Here is a 25054-nt window from a genome sequence, read left to right on the forward strand (position 1 = left end):
ACAACTTTTAATCTAATAGTTTCATTACCTTGTTTATTTTCTAAGGAGAATGGTTAGTTGGAATGTTAGTTTTCTTTTGGAGCTGTCAGCTTTTGGAGCCATTCCAGAGCCCTCTACCTAATCGCTTGGTATTATAAGTACACATCTGGTACTGCAAAATGCTATGTTCACTCTTTTATATTCCTGAATAAATGTGTAATCATGAGATAATTATTTGGCTGTGTATGTTAGTTTACCTTTGAGGCAATACCAAATGTGAGGGCCAAAGGGAGAGCATCAGTACGTGTTGCTGACATTCTAAATCATTTGCAAACAGAGGAACCTATTAACTCAAATGATGTAAATGTTGAACTTGAAGGCACCCGTTCTCTCTCTTTTCAATTTCCTTTAAAGAATTTGTGCAAGGATTGATATATTCATTTTATTTCAGATGGTTGTGCCAGAGATAAATACACTCATTCTTATATTTAGGGAGGTAAAGTTTCATTGAACTCCATCATATTCTGCTGTGAATGTCATTATGTAACGTGGTTTGATTTGTATATGCTATAATTTTTCAATTACTTTTGGTAATCTATTGATGGGGATATGAAAGTTATATTTATTTCAAAACATGAATAATTTATTTGCCCATTCTATTCAACTGCCCCTGTTGTTTAGAATTGGATATTTCTGCTTTGCAGGTGGACGTGGTCACTCCCATGTGTTCTCAGTTGAAATATGAAGGTGTTACGGCCCGAGAATCTGTTAGGATACCAGAACTTCTTAAGAAACTCTTTGAATTAACTTGCCAAAATATCAAAGAAAATTACAGCCAGATTACTAAGACTGATCTTCCTCTAAGGAAAATACACAAAACACAACTCAAAATCACAGAACAAGCTCTTTGTTTCTGCTCTACTACACCACACAAAACCAAACAAAACATGCCCTCTACCACCCATGAAATGGCTTATTTATAAGTCCAGCCCTTCTGCGCAGCAACGGTCTTCTGCCCTTTTCTTCAGTCTGCTTTACCTCTTTCTTCAGGGGGAGCAGCCCACCTTTTACCCGACATTTGTCCTTTGTCCTGCCTGCTCCCTTTTTCCGTTCCACTACTAACTAACTTGTGGTCCCCCCTCCCCCTTTGGCTGGTCCCAGCTCCTTGCTTTCCTCACCATTTCCACGTGTCCCCTTGTCTTTCTTCCTTCTGTTGTAGGTAAATAAAATTGGAGGTCTAGCATCACTCTCCTCCTCTAAATCCACCTTGTCCTCAAGGTGGAACTCAGGGAATTGTACCTTCAAATCAGCATAATTTTCCCAGGTGGCTTCGTGCGGGGGCAGTCCCTTCCATTGTACTAGCGCTTCCCATTCCTTTGTAGTCTGATTCTTTCGATAAGCATAGATTTCCTCCGGTTGAGTGATCCACTCATGACATTCGTTGACAAATGGATCAAGGGATTGGACTTCCTTGATGTTCCCTATTGCTTTCTTAAGCTGAGAGACATGGAACACCGGATGAATGGCTGCATTGCTCGGTAGTTCCAGCTTGTATGCCACGGTCCCAATTCTTTCTAAGATTCTGTATGGTCCGAAGTACTTAGGAGATAGTTTTTCATTGCGTTTCTTTCGAAGGGACGTCTGTCGGTATGGTCTCAGTTTGAGGAACACAAAATCCCCGGTTTGAAACTCCACATCTCTCCTTTTTAAGTCTGCGAATTTCTTCATCCTTTCCTGGGCCACCCGTAAGTGTTCTTTCAATGCCCCCAATACAACATCTCTGTCTCTTAGTTGCTGGTCCAGCGTGGAATTAGGTGTTTCCATCTCTCCGTATTGGATCAATGGTGGTGGAAGTCTCCCGTAAACTGCTTGGAAGGGGCTGATACCAATTGATCCATGGTAGGTTGTGTTGTACCAGTATTCGGCCCAGTGCAGCCATTGACTCCATTCTCTTGGTTTTTCTCCGCAAAAACACTTGAGGTAAGCTTCTACGCTTTTGTTAACTACTTCGGTTTGTCCATCCGTTTGAGGATGATAGGAGGAACTTCGGTTTAATTTGGTGCCAGCCAGCTTGAACATTTCGGACCAAAAGTGGCTGAGAAAGATTTTATCTCGGTCTGAAACTATGGACTTGGGAAATCCGTGCAATCTTACAACTTCTTTAACAAACACTTCAGCCACGGTCTTAGCAGTGTATAGATGTTTTAGAGTGAGGAAATGTGCATACTTACTCAGCCGGTCTACAACTACCAGAATCACTTCTCATCCGTATGATTTGGGCAACCCTTCGATGAAATCCATGGAGATATCACTCCAGATGGCGTCTGGGATTTCAAGAGGCAGCAGCAACCCTGCTGGAGATAGAGCAGACGATTTATTTTTCTGGCAAATCGTGCATTCATCGCAGTATTTTTGAACGTCCTTCCTTCCAATACAACTCTCCGGCCATTCTTTTATATGTTCTAAGAAACCCCGAGTGCCCTCCAAACACCGAGTCGTGATAGGTGTGCATAATGGTGGGGATTAGTGTAGAAGTTTTGGATAGAATCAGTCTTCCCTTGAACTTTAGTATTCCTTGATGGCAAGTGTAATGTGGGATTTCCATGCCCTGTTCTTCTATCATTGAGATGATCTCTCGCAGGGCTGGATCCTTCCTGACTTCTTTCTGAATCACTTCCACATCCAACAGAGCTGGGGCTGTTAGTTGGTTCAAGTGCGCCGTGGGTCCTATTCTGGACAAGGCATCTGCGGCTTTATTCTCCAATCCGGGCTTGTATAGCACTTCAAACGAGTAACCGAGTAGCTTAGCGATCCATTGCTGGTATTGTGGCTGTATTACTCTTTGTTCTAACAGAAACTTAAGTGATCTCTGGTCCGTTTTCACTGTGAATTTTCTCCTCAACAAGTAGGGTCGCCATCGCTGGACAGCCCACACCACTGCTATCAGTTCACGCTCATACACTGGTCTAGCCCGATCCCGCATACTTAAAACTTTGCTGAAGTAAGCTACCGGTCTCTTGGCCTGAACCAGCACTGCCCCTACCCCAAATCCTGATGCATCAGATTCGTTTTCGAAGGGCAAGTTGAAGTCAGGCATTGCCAATACCGGTAGAGTCATCATGGCTTTCTTGAGTTTTTCGAATGCTGCCTCTGTTTCCTCTGTCCACTTATATTCCCCTGATTTCAACAGCTGTGTTAGAGGTGCCGATATACTTCCATAGTTTTGCACAAAGCGGCGGTAGTAGCCTGTAAGCCCCAGGAATCCTCTTAATTCCCTTACATTCGAAGGTGCTGGCCATTCCTTCACTGCACGAATCTTTTCGGGATCCACCTCAATACCCTTCTTCGAAATGTAATGCCCCAGATAGCTGATCCTTGTCTTCGCAAAATGGCATTTGTCGAAGTTGGCATATAATTCGCTTTCTCTCAAGATTTCCAACACCACTTCAAGGTGTTGTCTGTGCTCCTCCATCCCCTTGCTGTAAATCAGTATATCGTCGAAGAAAACAAGTACAAATCGTCTTAAGAAGGGCTTGAATACCTGATTCATCAAAGCTTGGAAAGTTGAAGGGGCGTTGGTGAGGCCAAACGGCATTACCATGAACTCATAATGCCCCTCGTGGGTTCGGAATGCTGTCTTCTCGATATCTTCGGGGTGCATCCGAATTTGGTGGTATCCGGCTTTGAGGTCAATCTTGGAAAAGACATCTGCCCCATTCAATTCATCAAAGAGCTCCTCCACGACTGGAATTGGAAATTTGTCCGGCACCGTCACATTGTTCAACGCCCTGTAGTCCACACAAAATCTCCAACTTCCATCCTTCTTTCTTACTAACAACACTGGGCTGGAGTAAGGGCTGGTGCTTGATCTGATAATACCCGAAGTGAGCATCTCGTCCACCAATCTCTCCATCTCCTCTTTTTGTTGGTGTGCGTACCGGTATGGTCTAACATTGACTGGATCGGCTCCTTGTTTTAGGTATATATGATGCTCTATTCCTCGTTGGGGTGGGAGTCTGTATGGTCGTTCGAACACATCACTGAACTTACTGATAATTGCAGTCATCCTTCCTTCCTCTGTTTCAGTGACTTGGGTGTCTGCCTCCCGGTCTTCCATGTCTTCTTTTTCCAAGGCCCGACACTCCACCAGGTACCCTTGATCATCCGTATCCCAGTTCTTTATCATCCCTTTGAGGCTGATTTGTGTTTTCGTGAGACTCGGATCCCCTTTGATGGTTACCTTGTTGCCCTGTTCAAAGAAAGTGAGTATCAGATTTTTCCAATCAACCTCGGTGGTTCCTATCGAATGTAGCCATTGCATTCCCAAGATGGCGTCGACTCCTCCCAACTCCAAGGGCAAGAAGCTATCCGTGACCTTGCAATTTCCTAGCCACAGTTCCACCTTATCACACACACCCTTCCCTTTTATGGATGTACCCGACCCCAGTATCACTCCATAGTTGGGTGTTTCTTTCATTGGTAGCTTTAACTTTTCCACCAATTTCTCAGCAATGAAGTTGTGGGTAGCCCCACAATCTATCAGGACGACTACCTCTTCCTTTCCCAACTTCCCTTTCACCTTCATTGTTCCTGGATTCGTTAGGCCCACCACCGAGTTGATAGATAATTCTATGTTCAAGTTTTCCACGCCCTGTACTTCCGGTGGTTTTATCTCTGTCTCGGCATCAAAAAATTCTTCCTCTATGATCTCTAACTCCTCCCCATTCTCCTTCACTAGTAACATGCGCAACTCCTTGCTGTCTTTAGCTTTGCACCGGTGCCCTGCGTAGTACTTCTCCCCACATCGGAAACATAGCCCCTTCTCCCGGCGGGATTGAAATTCGGCATCCGTCAGCCTCTTCGTTGGCCCTTCCCGTCGATTTTCCCCAGTCGCTACTTCTCTCAGTGTGATAGTCCTCATTGGCCAGCCGCCTGTGGTCGCGTTTTCATTCGTTGGTGAGGGATTTACAATACGCGTATTGGTTGTCCGCTGGGCCGCCTTGCTATCGTAGGCACTGCTCAACCCGCATTCCTTCCGGACCATCTCTCTGTTTTCTATCTTTAGGGCCATCTTCATCATTTGGGCCAGCCCAACGGGTTCCCACGTCTCTACTTCCGACTTTAACCATGGGCTCAAGCCATTCATGAATGTCTCTTCTAATACCACCGGCTGTAGGAATGCTACTGGCGCCAAATACTTATCAAACCGATTCCTATACTCCTCCACTGTCGTCTCTTGCTTAATGGTAAGGAAACGCCCTACCAGTGTGCCGTCGCGGATATATCGGAATCTCACCAACATCTTCTGTTTCAAGTCTTGCCATCCTTTAAACGCTTCTCTTTCTTCTTGAGACCTGTACCAGTCCAACGCCGGCCCGTCGAAACCGATGACAGCCACGGTTAGCTTCTCTGAATCAGATAGGTTGTGTATTTTGAAGTACCTGTCGGCTCGGAATAGCCATGAATCAGGGTCGGTCCCCGTGAATATCGGCATTTCTACTTTTTTAAACTTGCTCCGATCCGTCGCCGGTCCTTCCTCGGTCTTTCCTTCAATCTTCGGGTCATTGGAGATGGCGGTTATGGTCGTTTCTTCAATCTGGGTTTTGCTCGATGAGCCTTCAACCACCTGCTTACCGGGTGAGTCGTCTCGTAGGATGCCTTCCAAGTATTTCAATATCACTTGCTGCTGTTGGTATTGCTTGTCAATCTGAGCATTCATCTCCGTAATCGTTTTTGACAGAAGGGAAACGTTTTCCTCCATCAAGGGCAGTTTCAGGATTCCTTGCTCCATCATGTCCAGTCTCTCTTCGGTGCTTCTCGTCATCGTGGTAGGTTTTCCCAGGTAATAGTGCTCTGATACCAAATGTTAGGATACCAGAACTTCTTAAGAAACTCTTTGAATTAACTTGCCAAAATATCAAAGAAAATTACAGCCAGATTACTAAGACTGATCTTCCTCTAAGGAAAATACACAAAACACAACTCAAAATCACAGAACAAGCTCTCTGTTTCTGCTCTACTACACCACACAAAACCAAACAAAACATGCCCTCTACCACCCATGAAATGGCTTATTTATAAGTCCAGCCCTTCTGCGCAGCAACGGTCTTCTGCCCTTTTCTTCAGTCTGCTTTACCACTTTCTTCAGGGGGAGCAGCCCACCTTTTACCCGACATTTGTCCTTTGTCCTGCCTGCTCCCTTTTTCCGTTCCACTACTAACTAACTTGTGGTCCCCCCTCCCCCTTTGGCTGGTCCCAGCTCCTTGCTTTCCTCACCATTTCCACGTGTCCCCTTGTCTTTCTTCCTTCTGTTGTAGGTAAATAAAATTGGGGGTCTAGCAGAATCCCGTTACAATAATACCAGCATACACAAAGCTAACAGCTAACAGCTAACACAGCACAAGAACAACTTATCACACAGCATTCTATAACAATATGAGGCAATATGGAACTTATATATTTATATAGGAATAGTCATTCATTAGAAAAGGTTCTCACAAAATGATTACAGCCAGATGAGAGGGTTGTTCTCTCCCAAATGAACAAGGTTGTCCATTCAAAACATTCCAAACATTCCAATGCCTAACCCTAGCTAAACGCTCCCCTATATATAAACTCCTTTTACCTATGCCACGTGCCCTTGGGACCATTGGCCATTCCAACTACCATTTTGTCTATGCTAAAATGCCTTTCTTACCCTTCTTCCTCTTTCTATGATAAACTTGAGTAGTTGGAGGCCTAGCAATACCCCTATGGAGAAGAGCCACCTTGTCCTCAAGGTGGAAATCGGGGAATTGGTTCACGAGCGTTGCATAGGATTCCCATGTGGCTTCATGACTCGGTTGATCTTTCCAATGAACCAAGTACTCCCAGTCCCTTTCGGCATCATTCCAGCGAAGTTGTGTCACCTGGTCGGGCACCAAAACTAGCTCCATCTGATCATTAAGCGCAGATATGTCCGGTTAGATACGGTGTTTATCACCTACTGCCCTTTTTAATTGCGAAACATGGAAAACTGGGTGTATTTTTGCATTCTCCGGGAGATCCAACAAGTAGGCTACCTCGCCGACTCTTCCCAACACCATATAAGGTCCAAAGCATTTAGGAGATAGCTTATCGCAGCGCCTCTTAGCTACCGATTTCTGCCTATAGGGTTGTAATTTCAAATATACCCAATCTCCAATGTCAAAAACTACTTCCCTTCGGTGCACATCGAAAAACTTCTTCATTTGTTCCTGGGCTTGTTGTAAATGTTGCTTCAAAACTGCTAGTGTTTCATCCCTGTTCTGTAACTGGTATTCGACCGAATCATTCAGTGTTGTGCTCACCTGACCGTAGGAACAAATGGGGGGTGGGGGCTGTCCATAAACCACCGCGTAGGGGGTCGTCTTGATCGATGCGTGATAGTTGGTGTTATACCAATATTCGGTCCACGCTAGCTTTTCACTCCATGTTTTGGGTCGCTCTTGACACAAACATCGTAAATATAGTTCGAGGCACTTGTTAACTACTTCCATTTGTCCGTCGGTTTGGGGATGATACGCCGTACTTCTTTTCAACCGGGTCCCCTGTAAGCGAAATAATTCCTTCCAAAAGTGGCTAAAAAATAGTTGGTCACGATCGGATACTATTGAACGGGGATATCCATGGAGGCGCACTACCTCCTTGATGAATTCCATCAGCCACTATTTTGGCAGAGAATGGATGATTCAACTCGATGAAGTGTGTGTGTTTACTCAAGCGATCCACCACTACTAACACCGAGTCAAACTTCCTGGATTGTGGGAGGCCTTCCACAAAATCCATCGATATATCTTCCCAAATTCGGTTAGGAATGGGTAGGGGCTGCAGCAGGCTGGCAGGCGATAAGGCTTGGGTTTTCTTCTGTTGACACACATGACATCGATCCACGTACAACTTGATGTCGTTTTTCATTCCCTCCCAATATAATTCAGCAACTATTCTTTTGTAGGTACGTAGTTGCCTCGAGTGCCCCCCAACCACAGAATCATGGAAGGTGTGTAAAATGGTTTGTAATAAACTGGATGTCTTCTCGAGGACTAATCTGCCCTTATAAAACAGTCGGCCTTGTCAGACTGAATACCGTGGCACACACCCGGGGTCCACTAATAGTTTCTCAAATACGTCCTTGAGCTTGTCATCCGCTTGGACCTCCTTTTCCACCACAGCGACATCAAGTATGGAAGGGACCGTAATAATGTTCAGCTGAGTCTCAATCGGGATGCGGGATAACGCATCAGCCGCCTTGTTTTCTGGTCCCGCTCGGTAAAAGATCTCAAAATCAAAACCCATTAGTTTCATCAACCATTTGTGGATCCCCGGTATCAACTCCCTCTGTTCCAAGATGTGTCTCAAGGCCTTCTGATCGGTGTACACCACGAAACGATGCCCCAACAAATAATATCACCATTTTTCCACTGCTAACACAATGGCCATTAGCTCTCTCTCGTGGACTTACTTCAATCTCCCCGCTTCTGACAATTTTTGGCTGAAATAAGCAATCGGTCATTTGTTTTGTGATAACACCGCTCCCAACACAAACCCGAAAGCGTCGGTTTCTATCTCAAATGGTTGCTGGAAATTCGGTAGGCCAAGATAGGCAGTGTAACCATGGCCTTTTTCGGATTCTCGAATGCCAGCGTGGCCTCCGCTGACCAACGGAAGTTATTCTTCTTTGTCAAGCGTTTGAGGGGTGTGGCTATGGCTCCATAGTTTGCCACAAATCGACGATAATATTCCATCAGCCCCAGAAATTCTCTAAGCTCCCGCACGTTCTTCGGAACCGGCCATTCCAGCATAATTCTGATTTTTTCTTGGTCTGCTTCAACCTCCTTTTCAGATACCCAATGCCCCAAATACTCGATGCGTTCCTTCCCGAAATGGCACTTCTTGCGGTTGGCAAAAAGGCTATGCTCCCTTAGTAGGCTAAACACCACAGTGAGGTGCTCCAAGTGAGATTCTGCATCCTTACTATACACAAGAATATCATCAAAAAACACTAGTATAAACTTACATAAATAAGGTCGAAAAACCTGGTACATGAGGGCTTGGAATTTCGCCGGTGCGTTTGTAAGCCCAAACGGCATGACCAGAAATTCGTAATGCCTTCTTGCGTTCTAAAAGTCGTTTTCTTTACATCCTCCTCCCGAACTCGGATGTGATGGTACCCCGACCTCAGATCGATTTTGGAAAAAATACTTGCCTCGTGCAGCTCATCTAGCAGCTCGTCAATCATGGGAATTGGGAACTTATCAGGTACTGTCGCTCTATTCAACGCCCTATAATCCACGCAAAACCGCCAACCTCTGTCTTTCTTTTTCACTAGGATCACAGGACTGGAAAATGGGCTGACACTTGGCCGAATAAATCCCGTGTCGAGCATCTCATTCACTAATTTCTCAAGTTCGTTCTTCTGAACATGCGGTATGGCCGTACATTAATGTGTTTTGTACCCTCCTTCAGTTGTATGCGGTGGTCAACTTGTCTCATTGGGGGTAATTCTGAGGGCATATTGAATACATCTGCAAATTTCCGCTCAAGCTGTTCAAATTTCGGTTGCAGCTCTTCAACCGCTTCAGTAACCGTTAGTTGTCGGTCCGCCCTCGATACACCCATGGACCTGACATCCACGAGGAATCCCCGACTCTCGGGCTGCCATTGCTTCATCAACATCTTCAAGGACACTTCCATTCTTGTCAACGACGGGTCCCCCTTCAGTACTACTTTAGTACCCCCGACGATGAATGTCATTGCTAAATCTTTCCAATCCACTGTCATCGCTCCTTGCAAGCAACCACTGCATTCCGAGAACCATATCTAAGTTTCCCAATTCCAACGGCAAAAAATCATCCTTTACTATTAACCCGGGAAGCCCCACGATAACACCCGTGCACATCCCTTTTCCTTGGACTGCCTTGCCGGATCACATGATGACTCCATAATTGGCCGTCTCTGTTGTTGGGATTTTTAACTCCTCCACCAGCTTTAGGGAGATGAAATTATGTGTGTCCCCGCAATCGATCATCACCACGACTTTTCGCTCTTCCACTTTTCCTTTAATCTTAAACGTACCCGGAGCCGTGAGACCAACCACTGAGTTCAGAGACAGCTCGACAACGAGACTGACCTCCACCATTCCTTCTTCGATTTCCATCTCTCGTATCTCTGCGTCGTCAAGGTCGTCGGCTACCACACACATTCGGAGCTCCTTGTTCTTGCAACGGTGGCCTTTGCTAAACGGTTCGTCACACCGATAGCATAAACCCTTATCCTTCCTCGTCTGTAGTTCAGAGTCTGTCCACCGTCGAAAGGGATGTTCGCGTCGGCCTCCCCCTCCCCCTGTATTAGGTAGAAATGCGTTTGAATTTGACGGATGGGGGAAATTTTCTCCGCCAAGGTCACCATCTTCGTGGTCGGGCTTTTGTAATTTTTTGGGCTTAGTTTTGGGTTTGTTTTCGCGGCCTCCTTTGGGTACGGGTGTGGGCCACCCCTTGCCACTTCAATCTTTTCTTCAGCGAGTTGGGCCGCCTCCATCAGATCTTCAAGGCCCATGGTGTCACAATCGTAACTTTTCAACACAATTATACAGCACTTGTTTAGCTCGATCAACAAGTCAGCCGTTCGAAATTCGGAATCCGCGGACAAACTCGCGGTATGATGCAGTCTCCCTCCTCGTTCTTGAGAAAATGTTTTTATAAAACGGGAGAGAGAAATTAAATAGTTGAAAACATCATAAAGAAAGCATTGAAGACTGTCAATTACAAAGAAAATAGCTTAATTTGCAAAGAGTGCGACAAGGCTTGGGCGGGGGTCGAACTAGTCATGTACCCCTATAGTACATATTGAGAATTTTGACCTTGGCAGGCTTGCATATGAAAAAGCCGAAATGTCACACTGTGACTCGACGACACCTAAACGAAAGAATTAACCTAAACTACTTTCAAGACAAAGATAAAGTGGTTTGAGGGTATTCGGGCATACGACCATTGGTAAATAATACCTTGGACAATTATGCCCTTGACATTCTCCCCTACTTAAACGGTTGACGTCCTCGTCAACCGGCGAAGCTGGAGCTCTTTGGTCTTCTGCATCCACGTTTCAAGGTCTTCGACATGTCCTCTCTTGTTACCTCCACGAGAGGCTTCTTCCGCTTCAACAGGAATTTATGTGTCTCCCTCGTGGGCCTTCTACCAGTCCTTACTTTGTCAGCAAGGACTTCCTTGACTTCTCTGTCTTCCTCTAGATCCAGGTTGACAGATAATCATACGGCGTTGTTGCACGGTCAATTGGAAGCTTGGTCATCCACTCGAACTCGAGAGGGCATCGCTTTTGATCTCCCCTCTCCTCCATAGGCCTTGAAGCTTCTTCTAGGCACACTCGAGCGATGTCGGCCATCTGGTCACATTCCTCTCCAACTCAGTGGACTTGAGGGCGGTCCCCTACATAAGGGCCATCAGCGAGGGGCGGCAATACAGAATGCCTCTTACCTTTAATCTCAAACGGACATCTCTTGATCTGCGAGTCTGTCTGAGCACTATGACCAAATTGGGCTACCTTCAGCAGTTGAACCCAATTCTTTTGTCTGCCATCAACACAATGATGCAGGTATTCTCCGAGCACACAGCGGAATTGCTCGGCTTCAGCTTCAGGAGTCTTGGTCGCATCGACGACCCCAAGACTTGGCCCCTCGATCATGGCTTGCTTTGAACCATTGAAGGCGGCCTGACGCTCGAGGTTCTCACTCCACTGAGTGTCTTCTTCTCTCAACAACCCACTTTGGTGACGCTCCCCCACATGATCCGGCACGTTTATCTGGCTCTGCACAGAGTAACACTCTCCTCCCTTGGCATCGGTAAGACTCAGCGGCACTACGGGGAACTTGTATGCTTCATGCCTAGTGACACAATTTTTCTCGAGTCCCTTTGCCTTCGTTGTTCTTACTCGACAGTGCCTCGGTCGGTCGTCTGACTTTGGGAGATGCTTCACTCCACGTGAACGGTCCACCCGCCTCGTGAGCATGGAGAGTGGACGTTTACGCCGAATTGTGAGCTTACTCTGGATACGGCAGTCAATACACTGTTGTGGGCTTTTGTCCTTCTTCTTTAGGGAAAGGACGTGGGCTCCATACGGAGCTTGTACAGGTATATTACACCCTGTATTCAACAACATCTCTGATGGTTTCCGAAGTTTGGTTAACTCCGACGGTGCCATGCGATAAGCATTCTTCACAGGCGCTTTTGCCTCTGGCAACAATTCTCTTCCCTGGTCGATCGTCTTTCGCATCGACACGGATTTGGGCCAACTATTTGGCAGCACATCATGGCACTTCTCTGGGATACATAGAGTGTCTTTCGGGATTATCTCCCCCCTTTTCCCCAATGCCCCAAGCGGGATCTCCACAGATGGTGGTTTCTCTTGGGCGCGACTCTCGACTAGTTGCATGGTCGATATCATTTTAAACCCGTTGGGCTGACGAATCTCTGCTTGCACTATCGTGGGAAAGGATCCAGTGATCACTAGACATCTGGCTGAGGGCATTGGTATGACTTGATGTTCAAGGAGGAACTCCATTTCTAGCACTACATCGAAGTCATCCATCTTTACAACCACAAAGTCTACACGGCCCTTCCATCCTCCCAACTTTATCGTCGTTTGTTTCACTAACCCGAAGACGGGTAGGGCAATGGAATTCACGACCTTCATTCTTTCTGAGTCCTTCTCCCAACGGAGTCTTAAAAGTCTGGCCTCTACCTCTGTTATGAAGTTATGGGTTGCACCGAAATCAATCATAGTGCTTTTCGTCTGCTTTTGATTGATCCAGGTGTTAACATATAATAAGCCCCCTTTCGTGGGTACGTTTCTCTCCCCTGACTTTTTCTGGAGAGACCACAGATATTTTATGGCCCCTATTCGAGTTCTTTCACCTCCATCTATCAGACCCGCTTCATCCTCAGCTTGATTTGGCTTATCATCTGAATCCGCGATTAATGAGGCCTGAAACGCATGAAAGTCGACTTTATTTGGACATTCTTTTGCCATATGTGGCCTACCACATATGAAACAACTCAGGCGGTGCTTGGGTGGGCTTTGATTATTCGACCTTTGCCATGTGTTCCCTGTGTTTGACTGGTGAGATCTGCGGTTTTTACCTGAACATTCGTCTCCCCCTACAGCTTTGGGAGAACTCGAACGACTATTCCTGTTCCTTCCAGGTGAGGAACTTTGGCGACGTCTCACATCTTGAGAGTCACTTGTCAGATCGAACAATCGTTGGGCTGCTGCATACGCTGACGTGAGGTCTTGGACCCTTTGTTCATACAACTTGGCCCTTGCCCACGGTTTCAGCCCTTCGACAAAACAGAAAACTTTGTCTTTCTCTGACATATCGCGGATGTCTAGCATCAACCCCGCGAACTGTTTCACTTACTCCCGAATCTCGCCAGTGTGTCTTAGATCGCGCAACTTTCGCCGAGCAAGGATTTCCACATTCTCGGGGAAGAATTGCGAGCGAAGTTCTCTCTTCAGGGCATCCCAAGTATCTATTGTGCAACGCCCTTCCTGTATGTCCACATATCGGGACCTCCACCACAACTTGGCATCTTCAGACAGATGCATCGTTGCCAATGTCACTTTGGCTTCCTCGGTGACGGTGTTTGTAGCCTTGAAGTACTGTTCAAGGTCGAAAATATAATTCTCTAAAGCCTTTGCATCTCTTGCCCCACAGAAGGGCTTTGGTTCCAGGATCTTTACTCTGCTAACCGGAATTGCTCCTCCAGCTGGAGCTTGGTTTTCCATTGCTCGCATCGTGAGATTCAGCCTCGCGTTCACGTCTGCGATTTCATTCCTAACGACATCGAGGGTGACTCTAAAATCCTCCGACATGTCGTTTATCATATCTAATAGTGTCTTTTGAGAGCTATCTAGCTCGCTGACACGTTCTTGCATGTGGGCAGCAAAGCCTAATGAACTGTCCCCATGTTCGTAGTTAACAGTTCTTCTGGCGTTTGTGTTTTCTTCTAGGGTGTCAACTCTTGCCAACAACTCTTGTATCGGCAACCCTTTGACACGGCCAGCTACCACATCGATCGTATTAGTTTTCTCGGAAATTTCATCGAGACGAGACTCCTAGTAACGGATGGAGTCGGGAACTTCGACTAGGTAGAGCATCTGCTCTTCTAGCTCTACTAGTCGGTCTTTCTGGGCTTTGCCCGGTGGGTTCGACGATGACATGTTTCGGTCTTATCGTCAATTAGCCAATTTGGCTCTGATACCACTTGTCACAATCGTAACTTTTCAACACGATTGTGCTGCACTTGTTTAGCTCGATCAACAAGTCAGCCGTTCGAAATTCGGAATCCGCGACAAACTCGCGGTATGATGTAGCCAGCCCTTCTGCGCAGCAACGGTCTTCTGCCCTTTTCTTCAGTCTGCTTTACCACTTTCTTCAGGGGGAGCAGCCCACCTTTTACCCGACATTTGTCCTTTGTCCTGCCTGCTCCCTTTTTCCGTTCCACTACTAACTAACTTGTGGTCCCCCCCTCCCCCTTTGGCTGGTCCCAGCTCCTTGCTTTCCTCACCATTTCCACGTGTCCCCTTGTCTTTCTTCCTTCTGTTGTAGGTAAATAAAATTGGGGGTCTAGCAGAATCCCGTTACAATAATACCAGCATACACAAAGCTAACAGCTAACAGCTAACACAGCACAAGAACAACTTATCACACAGCATTCTATAACAATATGAGGCAATATGGAACTTATATATTTATATAGGAATAGTCATTCATTAGAAAAGGTTCTCACAAAATGATTACAGCCAGATGAGAGGGTTGTTCTCTCCCAAATGAACAAGGTTGTCCATTCAAAACATTCCAAACATTCCAATGCCTAACCCTAGCTAAACGCTCCCCTATATATAAACTCCTTTTACCTATGCCACGTGCCCTTGGGACCATTGGCCATTCCAACTACCATTTTGTCTATGCTAAAATGCCTTTCTTACCCTTCTTCCTCTTTCTATGATAAACTTGAGTAGTTGGAGGCCTAGCAATACCCCTATGGAGAAGAGCCACCTTGTCCTCAAGGTGGAAATCGGGGAATTGGTTCACGAGCGTTGCATAGGATTCCCATGTGGCTTCATGACTCGGTTGATCTTTCCAATGAACCAAGTACTCCCAGTCCCTTTCGGCATCATTCCAGCGGAGTTGTGTCACCTGGTCGGGCACCAAAACTAGCTCCATCTGATCATTAAGCGCAGATATGTCCGGTTGGATACGGTGTTTATCACCTACTGCCCTTTTTAATTGCGAAACATGGAAAACTGGGTGTATTTTTGCATTCTCCGGGAGATCCAACAAGTAGGCTACCTCGCCGACTCTTCCCAACACCATATAAGGTCTGAAGTATTTAGGAGTTAGCTTATCGCAGCGCCTCTTAGCTACCGATTGCTGCCTATAGGGTTGAAATTTCAAATATACCCAATCTCCAATGTCAAAAACTACTTCCCTTCGGTGCACATCGAAAAACTTCTTCATTTGTTTCTGGGCTTGTTGTAAATGTTGCTTCAAAACTGCTAGTGTTTCATCCCTGTTCTGTAACTGGTATTCGACCGAATCATTCGGTGTTGTGCTCACCTGACCGTAGGAACAAATGGGGGGTGGGGGCTGTCCATAAACCACCGCGTAGGGGGTCGTTTTGATCGATGCGTGATAGTTGGTGTTATAGCAATATTCGGTCCACGCTAGCTTTTCACTCCATGTTTTGGGTCGCTCTTGACACAAACATCGTAAATATAGTTCGAGGCACTTGTTAACTACTTCCGTTTGTCCGTCGGTTTGGGGATGATACGTCGTACTTCTTTTCAATTGGGTTCCCTGTAAGCGAAATAATTCCTTCCAAAAGTGGCTAAAAAACAGTTGGTGACAATCGGATACTATTGAACGGGGATATCCATGGAGGCGCACTACCTCCTTGATAAATTCCAGAGCCACTATTTGGCAGAGAATGGATGACTCAACTCGATGAAGTGTGTGTGTTTACTCAAGCGATCCACCACTACTAACACCGAGTCAAACTTCCTGGATTGTGGGAGGCCTTCCACAAAATCCATCGATATATCTTCCCAAATTCGGTTAGGAATGGGTAGGGGCTGCAGCAGGCTGGCAGGCGATAAGGCTTGGGTTTTCTTCTGTTGACACACATGACATCGATCCACGTACAACTTGATGTCGTTTTTCATTCCCTCCCAATATAATTCAGCAACTATTCTTTTGTAGGTACGTAGTTGCTCGGAGTGCCCCCCAACCACAGAATCATGGAAGGTGTGTAAAATGGTTTGTAATAAACTGGACGTCTTCGGGAGGACTAATCAGCCCTTATAAAACAGCCGGCCTTGTCGGACTAAATACCGTGGCACACACCCGGGGTCCACTAATAGTTTCTCAAATATGTCCTTGAGCTTGTCATCCGCTTGGACCTCCTTTTCCACCACAGCGACATCAAGTATGGAATGGACTGTAATAATGTTCAGCTGAGTCTCAATCGGGATGCGGGATAACGCATCAGCCGCCTTGTTTTCTGGTCCCGCTCGGTAAAAGATCTGAAAATCAAAACCCATTAGTTTCATCAACCATTTGTGGATCTCCGGTATCACCTCCCTCTGTTCCAAGATGTGTCTCAAGGCCTTCTGATCGGTGTACACCACGAAACGATGCCCCAACAAATAATGTCGCCATTTTTCTACTGCTAACACAATGACCATCAGCTCTCCCTCGTAGACTGACTTCTCTCTCGCCGCCTCTGACAATTTTTGGCTGAAATAAGCAATCGGTCATTTGTTTTGTGATAATACCGCTCCCAACCCAAACCCGGAAGCGTCGGTTTCTATCTCAAATGGTTGCTGGAAATTCGGTAGGGCCAAGACAGGCAGTGTAACCATGGCTTTTTTCAGATTCTCGAATGCCACCGTGGCCTCCGCTGACCAACGGAAGTTATTCTTCTTTGTCGAGCGTGTGAGGGGTGTGGCTATGGCTCCATAGTTTGCCACAAATCGGCGATAATATCCGGTCAGCCCCAGAAATCCTCTAAGCTCCCACACGTTTTTCGGAACCGGCCATTCCAGCATTATTCTGATTTTTTCTTGGTCTGCTTCAACCCCCTTTTCAGATACCCAATGCCCCAAATACTCGATGCGTTCCTTCTCGAAATGGCACTTCTTGCGGTTGGCAAAAAGGCTATGCTCCCTTAGTAGGCTAAACACCACCGTGAGGTGCTCCAAGTGAGATTCTGTATCCTTACTATACACAAGGATATCATCAAAAAACACCAGTATAAACTTACGTAAATAAGGTCGAAAAACCTGGTACATGAGGGCTTGGAATGTCGCCGGTGCGTTTGTAAGCCCAAACGGCATGACCAGAAATTCGTAATGCCCTTCGTGCGTTCTAAAAGTCGTTTTCTTTACATCCTCCCCCGATCTCGGATGTGATGGTACCCCGACCTCAGATTTATTTTGGAAAAAATACTTGCCCCGTGCAGTTCATCTAGCAGCTCGTCAATCATGGGAATTGGGAACTTATCGGGTACTGTCGCTCTATTCAACGCCCTATAATCCGCACAAAATCGCCAACCTCCGTCTTTTTTTTTCACTAGGATCACAGGACTGGAAAATGGACTGACACTTGGCCGAATAATTCCCGCGTCTAGCATCTCATTCACTAATTTCTCAAGTTCGTTCTTCTGAACATGCGGGTAACGGTATGGCCGTACATTAATGTGTTCTGTACCTTCCTTCAGTTGTATGCGGTGGTCAACTTGTCTCATTGGGGGTAATTCTGAGGGCATATTGAATACATCTGAAAATTTCCGCTCAAGCTGTTCAAATTTCGGTCGCAGCTCTTCAATTGCTTCACTAACCGTTAATTGTCGGTCCGCCCTCGATACACCCATGGACCTGAAATCCACGAGGAATCCCCGATCCTCGGGCTGCCATTGCTTCATCAACATCTTCAGGGACACTTCCATTCTTGTCAACGACGAGTCCCCCTTCAGTATTACTTTAGTACCCCCGACGGTGAACGTCATTGCTAAATCTTTCCAATCCACTGTCATCGCTCCTTGCAAGCAACCACTGCATTCCGAGAACCATATCTAAGTTTCCCAATTCCATCGGCAAAATATCATCCACTACTGTTAACCCAGGAAGCCCCACGATAACACCCGTGCACGTCCCTTTTCCTTGGACTGCCTTGCCGGATCACATGATGACTCCATAATTGGTCGTCTCTGTTGTTGGGATTTTTAACTCCACCAGCTTTAGGGAGATGAAATTATGTGTGTCCCCGCAATCGATCATCACCACGACTTTCCGTTCTTCCACTTTTCCTTTAATCTTAAACGTAACCGGAGCCGTGAGACCAACCACTGAGTTCAGAGACAGCTCGACGACGGGACTGACCTAAACCATTCCTTCTTCGATTTCCATCTCTCCCATCTCTACGTCGTCAAGGTCGTCGGCTACCACACACAGTCAGAGCTCCTTGTTCTTGCAGCGGTGGCCTTTGCTGAACGGTTCGTCACACCGATAGCATAAACCTTTCTCCTTCCTCGCCTGTAGTTCAGAGTCGGTCCACCGTCAAAAGGGATGTTCGCGTCGGCCTCCCCCTCCCACGGTATTAGGTAGAAATGCGTTTGAATTTGACGGATGGAGGAAAACTTTCTCCGCAAGGTCACCATCTTCGTGGTCGGGCTTTCGTAATTTTTTGGGCTTAGTTTTGGGTTTGTTTTCGTGGCCTCCTTCGGGTACGGGTGTGGGCCACCCCTTGCCACTTCAATCTTTTCTTCCGCGAGTTGGGCCGCCTCCATCATATCTTCAAGGCCCACGACCCTCATGGAGAATACCTCTTTTCTAATTATTGGGTCCAGACCGTTGGTAAATGTTCCCTCCAAAACATCTCCTGCAATCTCTGGTAGGGGCGCCGATAGTTCTTCAAACTTTTGCAGATATTCACTCACCGAATCTTCCTGCTTGACCGCCAAAAATCTTGCACACGCAGTTCCATGTTCTCTACTCCGAAATCGATTATACATCCTTTCTTTCAACTCCTTCCAGGATCTTAACCGTTGCGGTTTTCTGTCCATCTAAACCAACTCAATCCCTTCCCTTCCAAGCTAAGCACGACCATCTTCAGCTTTTCCCTTTCATTCAAGAGATGCATTTGGCAGTAGTGTTCCGCCCTGTAGAACCATCCATCCGGATCCTCCCCGTTAAAAACCGACATTTCTAATTTCTTGAACTTGATCCTATCCTGTCATGCCCCTGTTTCCCCGCTCAAGGACGTCTCCCCTTCTTCCCCCTCCTCTTCGGTCGTGTCTTCATTCCTGAGCTTCCTCTTTCCGATGCTTATCTCAGTCATTTCCGAACCTCCCAGCTGTCTCTGGCGGTCCTTGTAAATCGCCGATAACATGGCGTGCACCTTCTCTAAATTTTTCTCTAGAAGTGGCAGTCTTTGGTCCTTTTGTTTAATTGCCTCGATCTCTGCTTCTGAAGCGGTTAAACGATCCTCTATCATCTTTTGCGTCATCTTCTTCCACCTCCTTAGATTGTCGACTCGCTCTAATACCAATGTTAGGGCCCGAGAATCCTGTTAAAATAATACCAGCACACACAAAGCTAACAGCTAACACAGCACAAGAACAACTTATCACACAGTACTCTATAACTTCATTACAAAACGTTCTCACAAAATAATTACAGCCAAATGAGAGGGTTGTTCTCTCCCAAATGAACTAGGTTGTCCAATAAAAACATTCCAAACATTCCAATGCCTAACCCTAGCTAAAACGCTCCCCTATATATAAACTCCTTTTACTGATGCCACGTGCCCTTGGGACCACTGGCCATTCCAACTACCATTTTGTCTATGCTGAAATGCCTTTTTTACCCTTCTTCCTCTTTCTATGATAAACTTGGGTAGTTGGAGGCCTAGCAATACCCCCATGGAGAAGAGCCACCTTGTCCTCAAGGTTAGTCTCTTTTATCTTATCTCTAACTCATGGTTCAACATTCATGTTCAGTTAATAGTGTAACAAGTTCCAACCGACAACTTTTAATCTAATAGTTTCATTACCTTGTTTATTTTCTAAGGAGAATGGTTAGTTGGAATGTTAGTTTTCTTTTGGAGCTGTTAGCTTTTGGAGCCATTGCAGAGCCCTCTACCTAATCGCTTGGTATAATAAATACACATCTGGTGCTGTGAATGTCATTTCTGCTTTGCAGGTGGACATGGTCACTCCCATGTGTTCTCAGTTGACATATGAAGGGTTGTTTGATGAGGTGAGCTAATGCACGAGTGGAACTTCTTATTCTTCTTCTTCGTCTTTTTTTTTTTTTTTTTTTTTTGCCCCACGGGATGACAATGATCACTTGATTTTGTCGGTTAGTCTCTTTTATCTTATCTCTAACTCATGGTTCAACATTCATGTTCAGTTAATAGTGTAACAAGTTCCAACCGACAACTTTTAATCTAATAGTTTCATTACCTTGTTTATTTTCTAAGGAGAATGGTTAGTTGGAATGTTAGTTTTCTTTTGGAGCTGTTAGCTTTTGGAGCCATTGCAGAGCCCTCTACCTAATCGCTTGGTATAATAAGTACACATCTGGTGCTGTGAATGTCATTTCTGCTTTGCAGGTGGACATGGTCACTCCCATGTGTTCTCAGTTGACATATGAAGGGTTGTTTGATGAGGTGAGCTAATGCACGAGTGGAACTTCTTATTCTTCTTCTTCGTCTTTTGTTTTTTTTTTTTTTTTTTGCCCCACGGGATGACAATGATCACTTGATTTTGTCGGTTAGTCTCTTTTATCTTATCTCTAACTCATGGTTCAACATTCATGTTCTGTTAATAGTGTAACAAGTTCCAACAGACAACTTTTAATCTAATAGTTTCATTACCTTGTTTATTTTCTAAGGAGAATGGTTAGTTGGAATGTTAGTTTTCTTTTGGAGCTGTCAGCTTTTGGAGCCATTGCAGAGCCCTCTACCTAATCGCTTGGTATAATAAGTACACATCTGGTGCTGTGAATGTCATTTCTGCTTTGCAGGTGGACATGGTCACTCCCATGTGTTCTCAGTTGACATATGAAGGGTTGTTTGATGAGGTGAGCTAATGCACGAGTGGAACTTCTTATTCTTCTTCTTCATCTTTTGTGTTTTTTTTTCTTTTTCCCCACGGGATGACAATGATCACTTGATTTTGTTTAACATGACATGAAGGTTCTTATACAGAGTTAATTTGCTGTAACTTCTCCCATTTTGGCTTCAAAACCTCACCAACTCTTGATTATATACTCTTCACAATACTTGTTAGCCTACTCATCATAATTCAAATAGACCTCACGTGTAACTTAATTTTGTTTTGAAGTTTTCTGATATGGGCTTTGTAGTTTTTGCATGTGAGTAATGGTTCTGTGGAGCTTGATTCATCGATCATGGGTGCTCAACAAGATGGAAAAAAGATCAAGGTTCCACTTAATTCAAGGTTTGTACTATTTTTTGTATTTTTGTTTAGGTTGTGGAATCCAAGTTTGTATTTGAAGTCAAGTTCATCCAAGGTCATTGAGTTTCAAACTTCTTTTAAGTAAATTTGTGTTTCTTGAACTAGAATTCTATGTCAATTGCTTGTTTTTTGTTTTTTTTCTCAAACTTTACGTATATCTGCAACTTTAAGGTTTTGATCATGTTATTAATGCCTTTTGCAGCTGAATGGGATTTTCATACCAAATCCGCTTGATAGGCCTTGTTCAGTTTTATGCTTGAAACTAAAGGAGAATTTGGTCTGTGTAGTAAATGAAATTGAAAATTGTATTGTTGTCTATGCTATGAAAGTTCCAGTTCTCTAGTATAAAGTTACAAGACCATGTATATATTTTCGTCATTGATTCAGGATGCTATATATTTTCTGTTTTTTAGAGTTCAGACGAGCATATTAATCAGGATATAGGTGTCACAACATGTTTGTAAATCGAAATTGGAACCTGCATAGGCTGCATTAATCTTTATGATGTCTAAACCAGCTGAAGCAAAGAAATGGAGAATTGCAGAAGCTTTCATAGGAAGTCTAATAATATGGTATACCATATACAAGTGACATCTTTCTAGTTTTAGAAATTCCTGATATTTACATAGCCAGCCATTAATAATACAAATAACGTTAACCGACCATTCAGTAATCTGCTACATTTCACTTTTGCATCACAGACTAATTTAAAAGAAAAATCTGGGATTGAAATGTCAGTGGTGTTGTGCTTAACCTTACTGACCTTTCCTACTGTAAAGCAGTCAAGATTTCTATTTCCTGCAAGAATTGATTCTGCGTAAAAGGCAGCATCTAAAATTTCGTCATAGTTAATGATCAAGCTGTGACTATGCAATATTCTGTCGTTGTATTATATATTGTTTTTTTATGTGATATTTGCAGTTTCTAAAATAATCATTATTGGTTTGATTTCCTCCCAGATATTTTCAGTTGCCCTCTGGCCTTTCTAATCCTTGTTATTAGCAGGCGAGGATGAAGTTTCTGTTGTTCCTTTGAATGAACCATTGTCTGATTTTACTGATGAAGATATTAGAGAGTTTGTAAGTCGTGAATCAAGACTTTAATTGTATCACTAGATGCCTATATTTTTACATATTCATCGACAAGTTCTAATTTCTTTTTAATCTCTATCTAGGCATCTTTCATTGGTGGATCATATGTTGCCGATGCTTCAAAAACTTTAAATGGAGAGTTTACTGTGACTGATGCTGTTAAGATCAATCTTCCTCTGTCTAAGGTTTTACTTGATCTATTTCAGATGCTATCTGGTTTTATTCTATAACCATCTCTGTTAATGTGTTCATTAGTTTTCAGTTAGCATGTTTGGTAGACTTTAAGACGTTAGATCGAGATATTCGTTGAGCCTTCTGTCTGATTGATCTGCATATGATGACTATTTGTAGGACTTGAAGAATGCAAAGGCGATTGTTGATTGGATAGATTGGGCAGAGCCACAGTATGACTTTAATCCCATTATTGATGAATGGTGCCAAGAAGCTCCCGAATAACTTGATTTATATATTCTAATAAATTTGAATAAATTTTGTAACCAACAGATGGTCAGTTAATGATTGTGTTGGGTTGAATGATATTAGTGACTATCTTTTGTGAGAATATATATCTAATCACACAAATAGCATTTTGCGTAGGACGATACGAATCTTTTATGAAAATAACATAAATAACATTTTGATGATACAGACTCTTTCTGGATTATAAGGATCATTTTTTGTTATTTGACATTTTATTAGCTAACAATGTATGAGATATAAACAATAGCCTTTTAAATAGATTTCATTCACATAACTGGCATGAATATTATATGTTGATGTTAGGAATTGAATATTGATATTTGAAAAAGTATATTATAGATAAAATATGTGAAAATACTACATTATTATAGTTTTTATTTAAAGGTATGACTAGACGTTTATATTTGTTAAAAAAATGCTACTATAAACAATCAACAACTTTTTAAACTTGCTGTGAAACGTTTTCATAGCTTTAGAAAAGCGCAATTACAAATCACATAATAGAAGAATACGCCATTAAAAAGTTGTTTTTATAACTTTTCCAAAATGCTATCAAAATGCATACTTTTTATAGCTTTTATAAAACGCTATTAAAGATCCAGACTTTTAATAACATGCGTCACGACTTTTGGTAAAATGCTATAAAATGTCAATGATGGCGTTTTGAGCGAGCTATCATAGACCTTTTTTCTTGTAGTGGACAGAAATCGCAGCGGAAAAAAAAAAGAGAAAAAGAAGAAAGAAGATAGAAAGAAATTAGATTTGGTTACCCAAATCTAATTTAAACGACATAAAAAAGAAAGAGGAAAAGAAGAAATACGTGGAAAGAAATCGTGGAGGAAAGACCATAGAAAAAATTCAAAGCGAAGAGAAGAAGAAAGACGTAAGAGAAAACCTAGAATATTTTAAAAATTGATAACTTTATGAGCTTTATTATACGAACCATGAATATTTTAGTAGTTTTTTATATTTATGGATATTTTCCAAAATAAATGTAATAGAATTGTACCTAGTATTTTTTTTTTCGTTTAAAGATATATGAAAAGAAGAAAAAGTCCTTCCTCTATTTGAATTTACGTTACATCCTAAAAATTAAAATTTAGAAGTAAACAATCACAACCATAGTTCAAATTCTATAAAAGAAAACACATGAAAATATATTTTTATGTAAAGAAAAAAAAGGAGAATTATTTAAATTACAAAATTTCTAAAATTAATAAAAATAACAATAAAATAAAATATCATAGTCTAGATGTAATAGATCCTATACCGTATATCAATATCAACCAACTATTTATCTATGCTAGTTACTTGTCTAGAGATCGATATTTTGTACATATTTTAGTTCACACATTGTATTTGAAAATAAAAAATAAAAAAAGAAAAAAAGATGTATTTATACGGAACAGTATGAAATGGAATGAATAGTAGCGTCATCGATACCAAATCCATTCATCCAAAGCCTTTTCGATTCTCTAAGTTTTGGGAACCACAGAGGATGATGGAAGGGATGGTTCTGAAGCTATCAATCAACAACTTTTTAAACTTGCTGTGAAACGTTTTCCTAGCTTTAAAAATGTGCCATCATAAATCACATAAATAGAAGACGCTATTAAAAAGTTGTTTTTATAACTTTTCCAAAATGCATACTTTTTATAGCTTTTATAAAACGCTATTAAAGATCCAGACTTTTAATAACATGCATCACAACTTTGCTGAATTATTATGAGGCTTACAACTAAAATGTGCATACACTCTTTGAGGTAGATTATTTAGACTTTGGTATGAAACGTGAATGAAAACGATGTCTATCTGATTTGAAACCGTTTATAAATGTAGTGCAAAAGCAACTGATGAGTATGAGCGGGCAAGGAAGAAAGTTGCGTCCTTTACCAATGTTGGAGATGCTAAGGAGATCTTCTTCACTAGGAA

At 43.4% G+C, this 25054-nt stretch overlaps 2 protein-coding genes across 18 annotated transcripts in view; one reads left to right on the top strand and one right to left on the bottom strand.

The window, feature by feature from the left end:
* Nucleotides 1-294: 294 nt before the first annotated feature.
* Nucleotides 295-23309, top strand: LOC127149492 (vacuolar protein-sorting-associated protein 33 homolog). 17 transcript variants are annotated; one of them, XM_051085221.1, is made up of 7 exons: nucleotides 295-339; nucleotides 431-475; nucleotides 20272-20328; nucleotides 21439-21533; nucleotides 22557-22630; nucleotides 22726-22827; nucleotides 22994-23309. In XM_051085221.1, the coding sequence occupies exons 4-7, from the start codon at nucleotides 21455-21457 to the stop codon at nucleotides 23096-23098; spliced, it is 360 nt and encodes a 119-aa protein (XP_050941178.1). In that variant the 5' UTR covers nucleotides 295-339; nucleotides 431-475; nucleotides 20272-20328; nucleotides 21439-21454; the 3' UTR covers nucleotides 23099-23309. The 17 variants fall into 17 exon arrangements, 4 of the variants coding, with proteins under 4 accessions (XP_050941178.1, XP_050941177.1, XP_050941180.1 ...); XR_007821145.1 differs by lacking the exons at nucleotides 295-339; nucleotides 431-475 and adding exons at nucleotides 5814-6526; nucleotides 19786-20018; XR_007821146.1 differs by lacking the exons at nucleotides 295-339; nucleotides 431-475 and adding exons at nucleotides 14559-14847; nucleotides 19786-20018.
* LOC127149388 (uncharacterized) overlaps nucleotides 4042-25054 on the bottom strand; it is a 36061-nt gene continuing 15048 nt past the window's right edge. Inside the window, exons 2-3 of the mRNA XM_051084602.1 lie at nucleotides 4220-5920; nucleotides 4042-4134 (exon numbers count right to left, since the gene is read on the bottom strand). Coding sequence (XP_050940559.1) covers nucleotides 4042-4134; nucleotides 4220-5803 — 1677 coding nt within the window. The 5' untranslated portion in view covers nucleotides 5804-5920. The remainder of the gene's footprint in view (nucleotides 4135-4219; nucleotides 5921-25054) is intronic.

Source organism: Cucumis melo, chromosome 5 (genome assembly GCF_025177605.1).
Source record: "Cucumis melo cultivar AY chromosome 5, USDA_Cmelo_AY_1.0, whole genome shotgun sequence".
Lineage (NCBI taxonomy): Eukaryota > Viridiplantae > Streptophyta > Magnoliopsida > Cucurbitales > Cucurbitaceae > Cucumis > Cucumis melo.

Bases quoted from the DNA above. Each gene is read 5' to 3' on its own strand.
- LOC127149492 (XM_051085221.1), top strand. From the start codon at position 21,455: ATGGTTCTGTGGAGCTTGATTCATCGATCATGGGTGCTCAACAAGATG. The intron at 21,534-22,556 runs GTTTGTACTATT...TGTTATTAGCAG, and splicing joins AAGGTTCCACTTAATTCAAG to GCGAGGATGAAGTTTCTGTT. The intron at 22,631-22,725 runs GTAAGTCGTGAA...ATCTCTATCTAG, and splicing joins ATGAAGATATTAGAGAGTTT to GCATCTTTCATTGGTGGATC.